The sequence below is a fragment of the Phyllostomus hastatus genome, unplaced genomic scaffold (genome assembly GCF_019186645.2).
Source record: "Phyllostomus hastatus isolate PE091 unplaced genomic scaffold, TTU_PhHast_1.1 phas_contig_432, whole genome shotgun sequence".
In the NCBI taxonomy this organism is placed as follows: Eukaryota; Metazoa; Chordata; class Mammalia; order Chiroptera; family Phyllostomidae; genus Phyllostomus; species Phyllostomus hastatus.
The window spans coordinates 1,346,328-1,362,845 of NW_025333880.1; the positions used below are offsets into that span (position 1 = coordinate 1,346,328).

At 38.3% G+C, this 16,518-nt stretch overlaps 1 protein-coding gene across 3 annotated transcripts in view; it reads left to right on the forward strand.

The window, feature by feature from the left end:
• Positions 1-16,518, forward strand: part of NAV3 (neuron navigator 3) — a 786,639-nt gene that overhangs the window by 695,268 nt on the left and 74,853 nt on the right. For 2 of the 3 annotated variants that reach the window (XM_045844968.1, XM_045844966.1), the window contains exons 14-20: positions 2,773-2,905; positions 3,554-3,824; positions 4,738-5,446; positions 7,402-7,890; positions 10,978-11,019; positions 12,359-12,519; positions 14,157-14,345. In XM_045844968.1, the coding sequence (XP_045700924.1) occupies positions 2,773-2,905; positions 3,554-3,824; positions 4,738-5,446; positions 7,402-7,890; positions 10,978-11,019; positions 12,359-12,519; positions 14,157-14,345 (1,994 nt within the window). The remainder of the gene's footprint in view (positions 1-2,772; positions 2,906-3,553; positions 3,825-4,737; positions 5,447-7,401; positions 7,891-10,977; positions 11,020-12,358; positions 12,520-14,156; positions 14,346-16,518) is intronic. The other variant, XM_045844967.1, reaches the window with a different exon arrangement.

Below are 16,518 nucleotides of genomic sequence, written 5' to 3' on the forward strand. Positions count from 1 at the left end.
AAAGAAAAATTACACATGCTCTGTGCTTAGAAAACTCACAGGCCAGTGGTCCATCTACCTGTTTTTATCGATGTATTAAACAATGGACTAAATCCAGCCCTGTAAGACTGCACTTAGTATTATGGCAGCACAGAGGAGAGGTAACTCATCCACCCTGACAGCAGAGAGTAAAAGCAGCTTCCTAGACGATGTGTTACAATGTAACTATTGGTTAGTCCGGCAGGCAGAGGGGAAGCTAGAGCAGAAGCAGAGGTTGGAAATAAGGTCTTGCTGATGGAAACTCAATGCAGCTCTGAGTCAAAGTTCAGAAAGTGATGCAGGGCGTGTAAAATGCTGGTGCTGAAGAGGTGGGCCAGAACCGCGTAATAGAAAGCCCTGATGTCTTCAAGGAGCCTGAACTGTGCTTTAAACTAGTGGTCATTAAAAGGCATATATTTGTATTTATATAATTTATATGTATGTATTACTGTGAGAAGGTAGTATATGTATCATACAACATACACAAACATGAAAAAAACTAAAAGATGTAGTAAAGAAGGAATAATAGTTTTGAATTACTAATGTGTTAATTGAGGATCTTATTTGCAAACTACAGAACCTATTGTACTTTGGCTACTTTAAGGAATGATAGGAGATGAGAAGGCTCTCTGCATCTTTTCTGTGATTGGGAAACCGAGGTCTTTGCAGGCTCTTAACAACACAGCCACGGGGCATCACCCCTTCCTCCACTGGGCACCTCTGACTCCCGGCCAGATAGCTGCCACTGCTGATAGAGAAGAATTGAGTCACTCTGCTACTGTTTTCCAGAAGACTGTTTTTCTCGTTTGTGACTCTGTGGTACATGTGCTAGACAAGCCCTGTGATACATGCCATACCCACATATCAGGCAAAGTGGAAATGTGGGGTTTTTTAATAGTCTGCCTTGAAAGTAAGACTCGTGGGTAAGATAGTGGGAATTATTGAAACTACATGTAAGGAGAGTATTCTAAAGATTTGAGCAGCCACAAATAACAGATATTTGCAACAGCAATACAAAATTCCCCTTTGCTCTCATGAAAAATACAATTATTATTGACAATAATCTGATTTATAAATGCCTTTGGTAATCATGATACTTTATGCTATCAGTACTTAATATTACACGCAGGGAAAGGTCACATTAACAAGATTTGGTCTAAATTCAAATTTCAAATTTTCTTCTTGACAATGACTTTTCTAGTTGGTTTTCCATGTGATCTCGGTGCATCACTGTTATTTTGAATTTGTATGACTCCTAAAGGGCACATACCAGAGTAAGAAAAGTATCAGTTCACCATTCTTTGTGGTTTGCTTGTTCTTTCATTATGGACATTCTCTTCAACGTGTAGATTATTTGCAGATCTTTTAAGCCACTTTCCCATTTTGTGAGACTAGCTTCTGTCTCTATCTAATATTTGTATCCAGTGTGCATTCATCTGTTTCATAGAGCACAGGTAAACAGCACTGCATCACAGCAGACTGAGAACTGTGGTCTCCCCGTTTATACTCCAGAGCCCCGTTCTCCTGCAGGGGACCCTGCTCAGTCCTGCCTCACTGCTGGAGAGTGCCCATGCTGGCTTATGTGTTAGTATCCATGTAGCCTATGTTGTTTACTCTTCTGTGGATTAAAACCAAATATGCTCAGAATTTCAGAATATTTTTTATAATGCAATGGATTTCCCATGTGTCCCGCAGGGTCAGCACATTCCCTTCAAGAATTTCCTGCTTTGGTAAAAAGAACTCTTTGAAGTGTGTTAAGGAGGGAAATGACATGGCCGAATGTGGATTTGTGATCATTGACCCAACTTTATTTTGTCTTAAGATTTTATTTATTTTTAGAGAAAGGGCAGGGGAGGGAGAAAGAGAGGGAGAGAAACATTGATGTGTGAGAGAAACATCAATCAGTTACCTCTTGCATACCACCAACCAGGGACCTAGCCCACAGCCCAGGCCCTGACAGGGAATCGAACCAGCAACCCTTCACTTTGCAGAATGACATCCAACCAACGGAGGGAGCCACACTGGCCAGGACTGATCATTGACCTAACGTTAGCCAGCGAAGTTGTAATAAGAAAGGCCAAAGGCAAGAAGGCCAGATGTACAGGCCAGAAATTGAGGTGTGGCAGGAGGGATGCTATGGTAAACTGAAGCTCAATGTTCATGAGTTAGTGAATGATTAGAAGTAGTACTAAGGTAGGACAAAGAATGAAGGACAACTTTATGGTTTCCAACTAAAGCATAGTTTTGTATTCTTTATATTTAGAACAAAGCGTGAGTTCTTAGATCCTGGTTACTGTTTGCAGGTGAAAAAAGTCATCAGTAATGTTATTATTTCCTGATACTGATAATATTTGGGTCAGGGTTTCTATTCAGTCTATAAATATTCCCCTGGAATCTGGATCTGCTTTAGACTCTGGTTCTTTGTAAATATCAGATAAGGTTATTCTCAGGTCTGCATTCAATTCCTATTAATATTATTTTCCAAAAATGGAAAGTGAATAATTTTTCATCATAAGATTAAAAGAAAGGTGGGGAATGGGATGGGCAGAGGAGGGAAAGAGGGAAAAATTGGGACAACTGTAATAGAATAATAATAGGAAAGAAGGAAGGAAGGAAGGAAGGAGGGAAGGAGGGAAGGAGGGTAGGGAGGGAGGGAGAGAGGGAGGATTGTCTTTTCAAAACATGGTAATGGTTACATGGAAATGAGATGACTTGTGTCATGGCGTTCACTGCTGCCACCTGCCTTGCCTATAGCTGGGACGACAGCAGCTCCGTGAGCAGTGGTCTCAGTGACACCCTGGATAACATCAGCACCGACGACCTGAACACCACGTCCTCAGTCAGCTCTTACTCCAACATCACTCTCCCTTCCAGGAAGAACACTCAGGTGAGAATCACTGGCTTCCCTTTTCCAGTGCTTCTGCCAGTTACCCCAAAGTAGTTTATATTACAGTTAAATGTAGCCTTAATCTCTTAATTTGAAATGATTGTATAAACTAAAATAGCCTGTGTACATATATATATATATTTTTCCTACTGATTAAAATCTAACCAAGAAAGACTTATGTTGCCATCTCTATGTAATATGGATATATTTGTTTAAAATCTAAAATATATTTTAATAGTTTAATTTGAATAATTATTGATTAACTTTACATTTATCTCTGAAATAAATTACTGGATCTCTTGAGGATGGTAAATCAAGAATAGATATTGGATAATTAAATTTTTATATCTTCTTTTCCTAGTTAGATTTGACATAGAAAAAACTGCTTCCTCTCTAGAGTGCTTAATTGGGGTTTTCTGCTCATATATTTTATCTGACATTCTCTAATATGTACAAGTGAGAATTATGTGGCTAAAACTAATGAAATTTACATGAAGACATAGAAAAAACAGAGAACTTTTTGGAATTCTTTTGAAATCGAAGTCAGTGCCTTTTTTTTTAACCAGTTAACTGAAAATAAATTCCAGTGCCTTGTTCACACTTAACAGATTTTCTGCACAACACTTTTCTGTAATATTTCCTCCTTAGCTGAAGACAGATTCAGAGAAACGTTGCGCCACTGATGAGACGTGGGACAGTACTGAGGAGCTGAAAAAGACGGAGGAGGACTTTGACAGCCACGGGGATGTCAGTGGCAAGTGGAAGGGAGTTTCCCAGGGACTTCCTGAAGACCCCGAGAAGGCGGGGCAGAAGGCCCCCTTGTGTGTCTCTCAGACTGGTTCCTGGAGGAGAGGCGTGTCTGCCCAGGGAGGGGCCCCATCTAGGCAGAAAGCTGGGACCAGTGCCCTCAAGACCCCTGGTAGGCTTGTCAGTTGGCAACTGTTATGCAAATGTGTTTTAATTTATTGTTTCCATTTCCTCTTTGCTCTCTTTAATGATAGCTTTTTTATTAAATCATATTATTCTTCATATAGTTAAATTATTTTAGGGTAAATTTACATGCTTAAACATATAAACCCACATGTCTATAACAGTCTAGGCCTTCTCTAGAACGCACTGCCATAATTTGGGGCTATTGAGTGTCTTTATTTTGCTACAGCTGTGCCTTATCATATGGAAATAAGATGAGGCTGTTTAATAAAAAAAATTTGTTTCTTTCTGACTGCCTTATGAAAGTTTGGAATATTTATGTTAAGTATACCACAAAGTTTCAATACCAACTCTGAGAGACAAGATCAATCCCATTAGTCTAATGGCTTAGAATGGTGGAGATTTGAAACATCATTTGTGAATGAGACTTTGTGAAAGAATTCTTCCAAATTGCACCATCCTTTTTTTATCCTTAAGACTCTCCCTGCTTCTAAAATGGTGCTTAATTTTAAATAGTGTCACACAAAGTACTGATGTAACAGGGTACTTGAAATGTAATCATCTCACAGATATTCATCTCAAATGAATTATTTTTTGTGGTACTTAGCTTGATAAGAGTAAGTGTTATCCTTATAAAGGAAGAGTTGCAAGATATAAAGCAATAATAAATAGCAAATTATGTGTTATTTCTTTGATCTCTCACCACATCCCTCTACTAGCCATATTTTTGCACCTTTTTACCCAGTATATTAGAGTGCATGCCTGTTTATATCTAAAAAGGTAAATATTTAGGAACTGAAGTAATATAAAGAGGTATTCACCTTTGACACACTCTTTAAATAAACATTATTACGAAATCAAAATGTGCAGATAAATAAATGTGTGAATTTCTCATTAATTAGGGAAAACTGATGATACCAAAGCTTCTGAGAAAGGGAAAACTCCCCTGAAAGGATCTTCTCTGCAGAGGTCTCCTTCAGATGCAGGAAAAAGCAGCGGAGACGAGGGGAAAAAGCCTCCCTCGGGCATTGGGAGATCGACCGCCACCGGGTCTTTTGGGTTTAAGAAACCAAGCGGAGTCGGGTCGTCTGCCATGATCACGAGCAGTGGGGCGACCATCACCAGTGGATCGGCCACGCTGGGTAAAATCCCCAAATCTGCTGCCATTGGTGGGAAGTCAAACACCGGGAGAAAAACCAGTTTGGATGGTTCACAGAATCAGGACGACGTGGGACTGCATGTTAGTTCGAAGACCTCCCTGCAGTACCGCAGCTTGCCCCGCCCCTCCAAGTCCAGCACCAGTGGCATTCCTGGCCGAGGCGGCCACAGGTCCAGCACCAGCAGCATTGATTCCAACGTCAGCAGCAAGTCAGCCGGCGCCACCACCTCGAAACTGAGAGAACCCACGAAAATTGGGTCAGGGCGCTCCAGTCCTGTCACTGTCAACCAAACAGACAAGGAAAAGGAAAAAGTAGCAGTCTCAGATTCAGAGAGTGTTTCTTTGTCAGGTTCCCCCAAATCCAGCCCCACCTCTGCCAGTGCCTGCGGAACACAAGGGCTCAGGCAGCCAGGGTCCAAGTACCCTGACATTGCCTCGCCTACATTTCGAAGGTAAGAATGCGTGGAAGGATGCTGGGAAAACACAAAATGCTGTATTTTAAGATACACACACACATGTATATTCTAAGAAACATATATCTTAGATTCTTTTATTCAGTTTTTGAGTACAGTGAGTTTTAAGAAGCTGATCATATAAAACAGCTAGACAAAAAATGTACTCATTTTGAGAAATGCTCAACTTTCCAATTTTACTATTATTGTAATATTAGCAACACAAACAGCATTTATAAGATACTGAAATGCACTAGGGGTAGTGAAAAAATAAAGTAACACCTTGTAAATTTCCATAGATTTTCATCTCTTTTTCCACAATTAAAGCAAAACAAAATAGGTCTTTATGACTATGGTTATTCATTTCCAGTGTTTGTTATCTTGGTGGCTCTTAATGAGTCGCTGATCATGAAGGTAGATGAAGCTGTGTTCCTTGTAACAGGTTATGTCGGACACATTTATATACTACTGTATCTTGACCTATTGATGAAAATCAGGGTATGGTACGACTGACAAAACTTGGAAACATTTGGATGTTGGGTGTAGGACAACAACTGAGGAATGGGCTAGGTTTTCCAGCTCTTCATCAGCTCTCTCCAATGAGCCCAGTGAGCACAGTGGCTTTCTGCCCTAAGGCTGTCTTTGTTGCTGAACATGTGGAGTTCTGCTCCACAATATCATAGTTTTTAAATGCCAGTATGTTCTAAGTGAGGGGAAAATACATACAGGTAAAGATTCAGGACAAAGAGGTAAACCTGTGTGGATCTGTCTCTTTGTCTGTGAAGTGATAAGAGTGTGATTTATAGTCTGTTACCGGTTAAGTATTTTTAATGTTTATTTTTATGATACTGACTAAACCAAGAACCTTGATATTTGCGGGGAGGTGGGAAAGGAGGTCTTAAAACATTTACATTCCAAGCAATCTCGGATGCATGATTGTTTATGAAACCTAGAGGGTATATTCCTCAGCAGAAATGTTAATCCTGAAAACTGGCTTTTTGAAGTGTTGTCATTGGAAAGAGTAAATTGACTCTCGCTATGGCTTGTAGAGAGAGTAAATGCTTCTGTCGCTTAAGTGAAAGCTAATAGTGCCCTCCAGTGGCCCATTACCTATGAAACAATTTCTCATATTCGTCATAAAATATTTCACTACAGGAAATACGGATTTCATTGCAACTTAATTAGTAATCATTACGCCATTACTTCATATCACTTTATTTCCATATTTACATAAATTTGACAATACCATCTTCATTTACAAAACTAAAATGTTTTCTGATCTAAGCTCCAGCATCTAACTCAGCACCAACTCTATTTCAAATCACTAACAAAGATACACATTTAAACAGCTCTGGCAACTGATGTATGACCCTTCGGCCTCTTTTGGGGAAAATAAAGACAAACTGATGTGTTGCCAGCAGTGTCTGATGTTGTTTCGAACCAACTACCTTCTGACAGTCCCTCAGGCCACCAGATGTGCAACATAACCTCCCAAACCGTGCCTTAAGCATTCCTTTTAGATCTTGAATAAAACATTAAAAATGAGGGAAAAAATGTTTCTTATATACCGAATGCGTAGAAGTTGTTTCATTATAATGGTTCTATAAATAAGTAACAGCAAATACCATCAAACTAACAAAACTTAATTTTTGTGAAAGATTTTTACAGTCACTTAAATTGTGAAAGGCAGGGATTTTCATGTTTGATTTGTTTTGCCCAGTCCCCCCAACCCCCTGGGTGGCAGCCCAGCATCGACTTACCCTAATGGCGATATGAGAGATCTTTAGCAGTAGATCAAAAAGCTCAAGCTTATCATGTTCATTAACACAGAGACAGGAAGCGCTCGGTAGCTGGGAACATCGAAGCACGCTTGGCTCTGTGTACTGAACCCTCAATATTTAATGTGGATGTCAGTTTCTTGGAACAACTGAAGTTGTTATTTGTTTTTCTTTTAGGTTGTTTGGTGCCAAGGCAGGTGGCAAATCTGCCTCCGCACCTAATACTGAGGGTGCGAAATGCTCCTCAGCCATGCCCAGCCCTAGCACCACATTAGCGCGCCAAGGCAGTCTGGAGTCGCCGTCGTCTGGCACGGGCAGCATGGGCAGTGCTGGCGGGCTGAGTGGCGGCAGCAGCCCTCTCTTCAATAAACCCTCAGACCTAACTGCAGATGTCATAAGCTTAAGTCACTCATTGGCATCCAGCCCAGCATCGGTTCACTCTTTCACGTCAGGTGGTCTCGTGTGGGCTGCCAATCTGAGCAGTTCCTCTGCCGGCAGCAAGGACACTCCGAGTTACCAGTCTATGACTAGCCTCCACACAAGTTCTGAGTCCATTGACCTCCCCCTCAGCCACCATGGCTCCCTGTCTGGACTGACCACAGGCACTCACGAGGTGCAGAGCCTGCTCATGAGAACGGGTAGTGTGAGATCTACTCTCTCAGAAAGGTGAGCTTTCCTGGAGGCATTGATGAAGCCCTCACCCCTCTTCCCCTCATGGTGCCTACCCCCTGCCCCATTAACCCCCTGATTCCAATTCCAGTGGGAGTGCCACATTGCAAAGGGGCGTAAAATTGATGCCAATGGGCCTGTCATTTGCTCTTGTTACCAAGTTTGCACATGAAAAAAATCTTTAAGGATAGGATAATTGGATAATTAAGTTTCTCAATTTGAATGCATACACATCTATTCCCAATAGGCAATGTGGTTAAAATTCAAAGCAGGCATTTATGTATTAAATGACATCTTCTCAAGCCATTTTAATGGTTTGGCTTGAGCTGCAGGACAACACAGCTCTTTATGATAATTTAAGCATTTTTAAAGAACAAATTTAAATCAATTCTACAATTATGCTCTGAGCAATATGTTAAATTTGCTTTATTAGCACTTCTATGGAAAAATAGCAAATGGACCATTGGGGAATCCTAGTTAAATTGGAAAAAATCACTTGTCAGGTATGAATTCTTAAAGAAAATTATAACATCAGTGCCTATTTTTAATAGGCCCTTTCAAAATATATCACATTACAAGCTGTTTCCCATTGGTTTAATGAGCTATAGATTTTTTAAATTTAAATGAAAAACATAATGAGGCTTTCCTTACCTAAGTTATGTACCAGAAAACATCACTGTTGACTAAAATGGCTCTAGATTCTGTTCCCACAAAATTCCTTTCTCTGATATTTTGGTACTGACTCTTGCCCCCAGGAAAATATCTTAAAACTGCTCCCTTTTCCCTAATGAATTTAATTTTATTTGTTTCTTGGCACACCTAAGATCTTCAAAGAAAAGGCCTTGGGCACATACCCTAATTGTGCTATTTGTAAATGCACTACTAGTGTCTGAAAATGCCTGATTCCTTTCCCCACATATTCAGTCTACTATTGATGCTGACATATCACCTCTTTTCCAGACTTCCAGCTGTACTCCTAGAAAAATTTTTTTAAACATCAACTAAACTAAATGCTCGCTACCGTGTACCAGTTGTCCCTTAATGTGAGATTTCCAAATGCTGTTTTCTGTTTCTCTTGCCTTTGTGAAATGCAAAACCCAGAGCAAAACATTGCTTCCATCCCAGTTACTTCCCACTCCCTTAACAATGGTACATGGGCAGCCATGCAAACCAGACTGCTCCTTAATGTAAGAATTTGGAACCTAGTTGTAACATTGATGCTTGATACTGTTTATGGTGGGCTGCTAGTTACAAAATAGATTTTTCCTCATTAAAAAAAAACTTGCCAGGAGAAACAAGGTAAACAGCTGAGTAACATTTTCCCTCTGTTTTGGTATTATGAACAACATATAGAAACTCCAAGAGCATACACAAAAACACTGGTATAAGTACTGTTGCATTTAATTTTGATCTAAAAAGTTAGGCTTCCTGCAGCATCTTAGATATGAGTTGAGGCACTTTATAGGTAAGTGGGTATCCTCATATGTCATTTTCAAAACTTTTAATAAGTTATATTGAATATATATTCTGTGGACTAACATCTCCGCCTCACTCACTTCCACTGCCTGGCATTGCAGAGCATGGATTTGTGACATTGCAGGGCCTGTAGAAAGTATCTATGTTATGAAATCATTAATATTTTGATTCAAACAGATACTTCTACTTAAAGTTTTAACTTACATTGGTAAATGTAAATATATTTTTTCTGATTTTTATTTTACTAAGTCACCTATATCATAAAATATATAATTTTTATATAAGTAATAACATTGACAAAACAATGCCTGTATTCAATTTCTTCTACAATGTTAAACTTTAGCAATGCTGCACATGTGAAGAACTTTACAATGGCCTGTGACCATGTTAATGCTTTACCACGCTGTAGTGCACATTTAGAGGTTTGTCATATTTGTTCAGTGTGATTCCTTTTTGGTTGTTTGTTTATCCTCATTACTAAACAAAACTTCTGTAGTCAAGATATATATTAGAAGTGGCCTCTATATGACACAATAATTACCTTATGTGAACCTTCCCGTAAGATAAAATTACTAAAGTTCTGTAATACCTCAGGATGCTTTCTATTGCAGTGCTAAATAATGGAGTACACACAGAAGAAAACATTTTAGCTTTGATTTTGAGTGATTAAATTTCAAGTCAATGTGAATTAAATTCCATTCATGTTGTATCATCCCCATTAAGCGTATATCCTGTGCATTTAATTTTGGTCATCTGATGGAAGAGAGCCATAATTCTAAAAATTTAAATTAATTTTATTACTTGTTTTTCCACATGCTAGAAGTTGTAACAGAAAACTCAAGACCTGTCCCACTTACTTGTTGAAACCTTCCTCTGCGAATTTTAGAGAGGCCATTTCTCATTTTCTCCAGACACATTCTTTCATCCCTTTCTATATCCCAGTGAGGGTCTTATTGAGAATTCTTTAAAATAGAGAGTGATAAAACATATACCTTTTTAAATACCTAATTTATAGCTTCCAAAAACTGGCATAGTTTAATTTCATTAAAATCTGTAAATGAATGATGGCAGACCCATTGTGTTTCAGGCAGATATTTATTATGTATTATTTTTTCTCTTATATGTAAGTGGGAATAAATCTGCCTTCATTTTTATAAAAAATAATTTGAAGACAAAAATAAATACTAAATGGTATTTATATCTTCTCTGCCTATTGGAACTTGTCGATTTCACATAGGTTGAGTATATCTATCTCATTTCTACCTTTGGATTCTCTTGCATAGCAGAAATCAAGTGAGTTGCATGTGGAGGAAAAAACTGCAAGCCATTAGATAAATAGAATAGAGAGAGGAATTATTCTAACCTGATTAAAGCTATCTTCTAATAATCCTGTCACTAAATTATAATGAATTCAAACTGGGTTAGAAAGGAGCTCACATGTGTTGCAACAACAGACACCTGGTTGTTCTTTCCCCAAGAGTGAAGTGTCAAATATGTGTTACAAAAGTTTATTTTTTGTAGTTCAAACAGAGAGCCATTTTTGTTGGGTGTGTAATTTGGAAGTTTTGTTTAAATTATGTCCTTAGGGATTTTCTTTTGTTTTAACAGCATACAGCTTGACAGAAATACACTACCCAGAAAGGGACTAAGGTATATATTCTTCTCAGCACATTTGCTGCCTTTCTTTCTCTGTTGTTACTTAAACTTTGTGTGCTGTCTTTCTTCCCCTTTGTTTGCAATGAAGCACCTGATATTGAGGATGAAATCACTTTTAATCCTTTCTCCAGCCTGAGGAGTAGGTGAGGTAGCCCTCAGGTAGGGATGCTCATAGAGGACAAGACCCAAATTAAATTCAATGTAAATATCATTTATGGAGGCAGCAATTTTTGGTAGGATGCAGAACTCACTTCTGAAAATTTAGATAAAATTAATTTATCTAAATTCTTAATTTTTGCATCTTGGAGGCATATGCTTGTAAATCCTCAAAACCTTTCTAGTCTACAGATGTAGCCAGTTACCATTGAAAGGATGCTTTAATTTGAAGCAAAGAAAATATTTTTCATCTTTAGGGGACACATACTATAATTAGGTATAAACCTTTAATGAATCCTTTCAGTAAAAACTTGAGTTTTAATTTCTGTTTTTTTAAGAGTGTTTGTATCTATCAGATCAATTTAATACGAATCTGTCTAGTATTACATAATCTCAAAATAACTTTTCAGTTGTCATAAAAAATAAAGTGAAAATTGCACACTTATATCTGAGGAGAAGATACAGAATGACCCATTAATGAGGCAGTAACCCTGCATGAACATACAAAGTTGATTGCTCTTTGGTGCTGAGAATTACTTACTCTGGCAAAAATGAGTCCTGGCCAGCTAGGTCTTTCCACATCACCCCTTTTCTCTCCAGCTCTTTAGCAAACAGTGTGCAATTATTCCATTCCAAGATTTGGTTCTGGAGTGTGTTTTCTAATAAAGTAGAACATTTTCCCTACTTAAAAAAAAAATCCAGATATGATGTCAAGTGGCATTTCAACCAAATGAATATTTTCCTTTATTAAAAAAAGAGGGTTGTTAATTTATGTTCCATTTCCTCTGCCTTTCTGTGACCACCACTCTGCTCCCCTGGCTTCCAGCCTATCATTGTCCACCACCTGAGTCCCTGTTTTCACCCTTTCTGCATCCCCCTCTGCACTGAGCTTCCGAGTCCTTCTCAATTAACTTGGCTGTCTGATCATTGTTTATGATTTTCAACTACATATCTCACAAAAGCATAATTTTCTGTTCAAAATTCTCTTTTCTTTCCCTGTGAGATTCAAACAGATGGTGTCAAATCATCTGGAAGAACTAAGCAATCATAATTAGATTTAATCTGATTGAGAACATTGTTTAGTCTGAAGAGTAAGCTCCTCTCCTCTGCTCTCTTGTCCTGGCCGGGCTCTGCCCCCTGAGAGGTGCTCAGGCGTCTTAGCTGTGCTGTTTTGCAGATACACCCCGTCATCTCGGCAGGCCAGCCAGGAGGAGGGCAAAGAGTGGCTGCGCTCGCATTCGACCGGAGGCCTGCAGGACACCGGCAGCCAGTCGCCTCTGCTCTCGCCTTCCGCCATGTCATCTTCTGCCACCGGAAAATACCACTTCTCCAACTTGGGTAACATATTCTGAAACATCTGCTTCATCTCATTTCTTTCACCACCACCCTTACAGGAGCCCTGGTAGCTCTCCATAGAAATTGTTCATTTGAAGAGGAGACAAAAGCACCCTAACAGGATCTTTTATTTGTGTGGTTGCTTATTCTTCATGAAATAATTTCCAAATGTTATGCTGGTGAATGGTCATGACAACAACCTGACACAGGTGGTTATTTTATGGTCTGGGATCCAGAGGTCCCAGAGTTCAAATGACCTGAAAGAAATCCCATGAGTGGTAAGAAGCAGAGGCAAATAGTTCATTCCAGAATACCTGACTTGTTCAAATCTAGGGATTTTCTTAGAGTCTTCTTAAAAACAAGTAAAATATCCCCTTGTGTTTTCTTTAAAATATATCTTTATATCCTTATAACAAAATTAATCATCTATTTGCAGAAAAATAGAAAATAGAAATAATTATTAAGGAGAAAAAATATGTGATTGTATGACTCCAAAATCATTTGTTTTGATATTTTAAAGTTAACTGTCTCCTTAAAACGCACATGAGAATTTTATTAAGGTAATGCCCTGTGAACATTTTTGGATAAATATGATGAAAAATAAATGACTAACCAGCTTAGTCATTGGGTTATTGTACTTTGTGCTTAGCATCATTTATATAAAATATAAACCATTTGTATAAACGTCATATAGAAAACACAGGGGAAAGTGACAAATAATGAAAGACATCTAATCATGCCAGTTATCATTTAATAGATCCAATGTTTGTCACCCAAAATGAATGTTTGGATAAAACCTTATTTACTGATTATAACAGTGTGATGAGGCATCTGAAACCAAGCGAGACTCATTGTCACCTTCCCATGAATGACAGCAATTGCTCAGACTCATTCTTCACCTTGCTGCAAGGGCTACCATGTGGAAACATCACTATCAACCTATGACTTCCAAGTTCTATGTGTTTGACAGACCCTTCTAAATGCAGGGTGATGTTTAAACAAACTCCCATGCATGGAGTTTCTGTATTTATGCTTCCAAGGGTCCTGCCACCTTGAATGACCTTCTACCGCAGTCTCTGTATTCACCCTTCAGACTCTTCAGAATTAATACCTTTCTTCTATACTCATGGAAGGATAGAATCTGAGTTGGAAGAGACTTACATCAAAACACAAAATGATTGAGAGTCTTTGCCTGCAAGCTTATAAAGTGTTTTCTTGGGAAATTTAGATCTCTTGTATTTTCTTTTCCTTTTTTTGAATTTGCTTTCCCATTAAAGTGACGTATTCTTCTCTAAAGAGAAACCTACAGACTCTAGGAAGACAATCTTTTCTTCACAGTGGTTAGCATAAAATACCATGTTACTATATTTCTAGCATGAACAGTAGAGGTAACTTGCTGGTTTTGTTGGAAATAATTTTAGAAATTGACATACTGCGGTCATGAAAGTGCTAGAAGACCAGAGGAGTTCCACTGTAACTGTCATTGAACATTTCCGAGGCAGACTCTTGGCTTACCTTAAATAGGAACTCCCTGTAAACTCATGTTTCCATAAGAATTGGACTCGTTTTCAATTCTAATCACCCACTATTTTCATCATCCAAGCCCCAGAACCATGTGCTGTGTGTGCTCTGTTTTTCAGTAAGCCCAACCAATCTGTCTCAGTTTAACCTTCCTGGGCCCAGCATGATGCGCTCCAATAGCATCCCAGCCCAGGACTCTTCCTTCGATCTCTACGATGACTCCCAGCTCTGTGGGAGCGCCACGTCTTTGGAGGAGAGGCCACGTGCCATCAGTCATTCAGGCTCCTTTCGAGATAGCATGGAAGAAGGTATGTGTGCAGGGAAAAGAAGATGAAGATTCTTTAACTCTGAGATGAAAACTGTCACATCACTTATATCATAAGAAGTCCTGAAGAGTAAATAAATAAGTGTAACTTTTGTTTAAAGAGCCTTGAAGCTTGAAGCAGTTTTAGTCAGCATTGGTTTTTCTTTCTTTATGCATTTGGAAATATGCCAGAAATTGTTCAGATTAATACCAGGTTATAGAAAAGTTCAGAATAAATTCTAATACAAAAATTTGTATAATTTTAGAGAATATTTGCCCTAATGTATCAAATGTCAAAATGAATCTTTTATTTGACATCTCATGAAAGGGTCATAAGGTATATGAGTCAGAAAAAATTATCTTATGAAGCTACCACATGCTGCTGGCTTTCATTCTTAGAAACTCCCTCTTGTGTTAGTTTTTATGTCATTTTGAATTCATACTGTGTCTACTTTTTGCTTTATTAGCTACATTTCCTTATTTAATGCAATGGAATTCTCATCTGTCCTCATGTATTTCTTTGTAGTTGTAAAGTTCTACCAGAACACTTTATAATACATCTGTTTGAAAAATTCAGGAAGCTTAATTGATTTTCAAATGTGTATAATTTTCTAACCTACATAACCTCAAACATCAAATTTGATAGTAACATTTGGGAGATTTTCCTCTTTGATTTTAGTGAATGATTTTAAGTAGCCATAAAGGAAAATTGTGGCATTCACATTATGAAGCTTATCAGTCAGAGATGAAAGTAAATGTAAAAATTCAAATTGATTAGAATAAAATCGAACATGAAATCAGCCATCCTACCCTAGTCCTTAATAATTACATATAAAAGAACGGACTCCAGGCCTGGAAACATACTAGGGCTTAAGCCCCTGGCCATCCCTTTCTTTGTGGTATGAATTTGAACAAATTTCCTAACTTTATTACTCCTAATTTCTGCACCTGTAATTTCACAGGTTTGTCATGAAGATGAAATTAAAGAACTTTTGTTCTTTTCTCTTTCCCTTCCCTACCTTCTTATATAAAGTATCTTCTGACGGAAAGCTTAGGCAATTTTAGAAAATTTGCTCATGATTTTCAGATTACCACTGTACATTTAACATGCTGGCACTGAATCAGTTAACAATTGCCACTGTTTTTTGGGATATTAACCAAACCACTGAGTTCACCATGACAAAGAGTGAGTTATACCCTGTGCATCTGCTGATTATTGCAGTGTAGGTAGAAAACAATGTAACTAATCTGAAACGTTGTCATTGCTTTTCTAAAGTGGTTCTATCACTCTCTTCATAGACAGGCCTCTCACAGTACTGTAAAAATAATACGCTAAGCAAACTGAAGGATATCTAGAGTGCCTTGTTTACAGATAGAATGCTGTTGTTCATGTGCTGGGAAATTTGGACCTTCCGTTTAAGAGGATTAAATAATCTGAATTTTGGAATGCCAGCCTGAGTGGGCAAGTTGGCTTTTTGATGGCCACTCACCAAATACTGAACTGTTATAATTCTTAAATTGTAGTCTAGAATCAAGAAATTATTGGACTAGAGAGATGGAAGGGAGTTTAATGGCACACTGCCCAGTGCTCAAAGTGAGAGATGAGGAAACTAAGCCTTTAACTTTAAGGTCATAGACCTATAAATACTAAGTGATCATAAGTAATAAACAGCAAAAGTAAGGCTGAAGATGGGATCTCCCAGTTCATTGTCCATCTTCCTTCTACCACACTAGTTCATACCAGTGTTATATTAGTTATTAGCGGTTAAAAGAATGTGCTTTTTTAAGAAAAAATGACCAACAATTTTGCGTATCCCACAGAGTGGTAGTGCTTGCGGTTTTCCCATCCTCTCCAGACCAGGCTGTAAGCACCTCCCATGTGCTCTGGTAGCACCCAAGACATCGCTTTTGATAGTACTTCTATTACCCTATTGTAGTTATCCTTTTAGTTGTGTGTCTGCTTCTTTTTGAGCTCCCAGGATAATGTCATTCATTTCTGTTGTCCCAGGATCAAGAAGGGGCCTATTGCATTTCGTGTACTCAGCTGATGTTTATTTAATGGACAAATAAGCAGAAATAACTTTACATTATCCCACAATGAAAAGATGAAGGATTTTTCTACAAATATAATTAAGCACATTTTATTCACATTTTGGGCTTAATAAATTGGACATGCA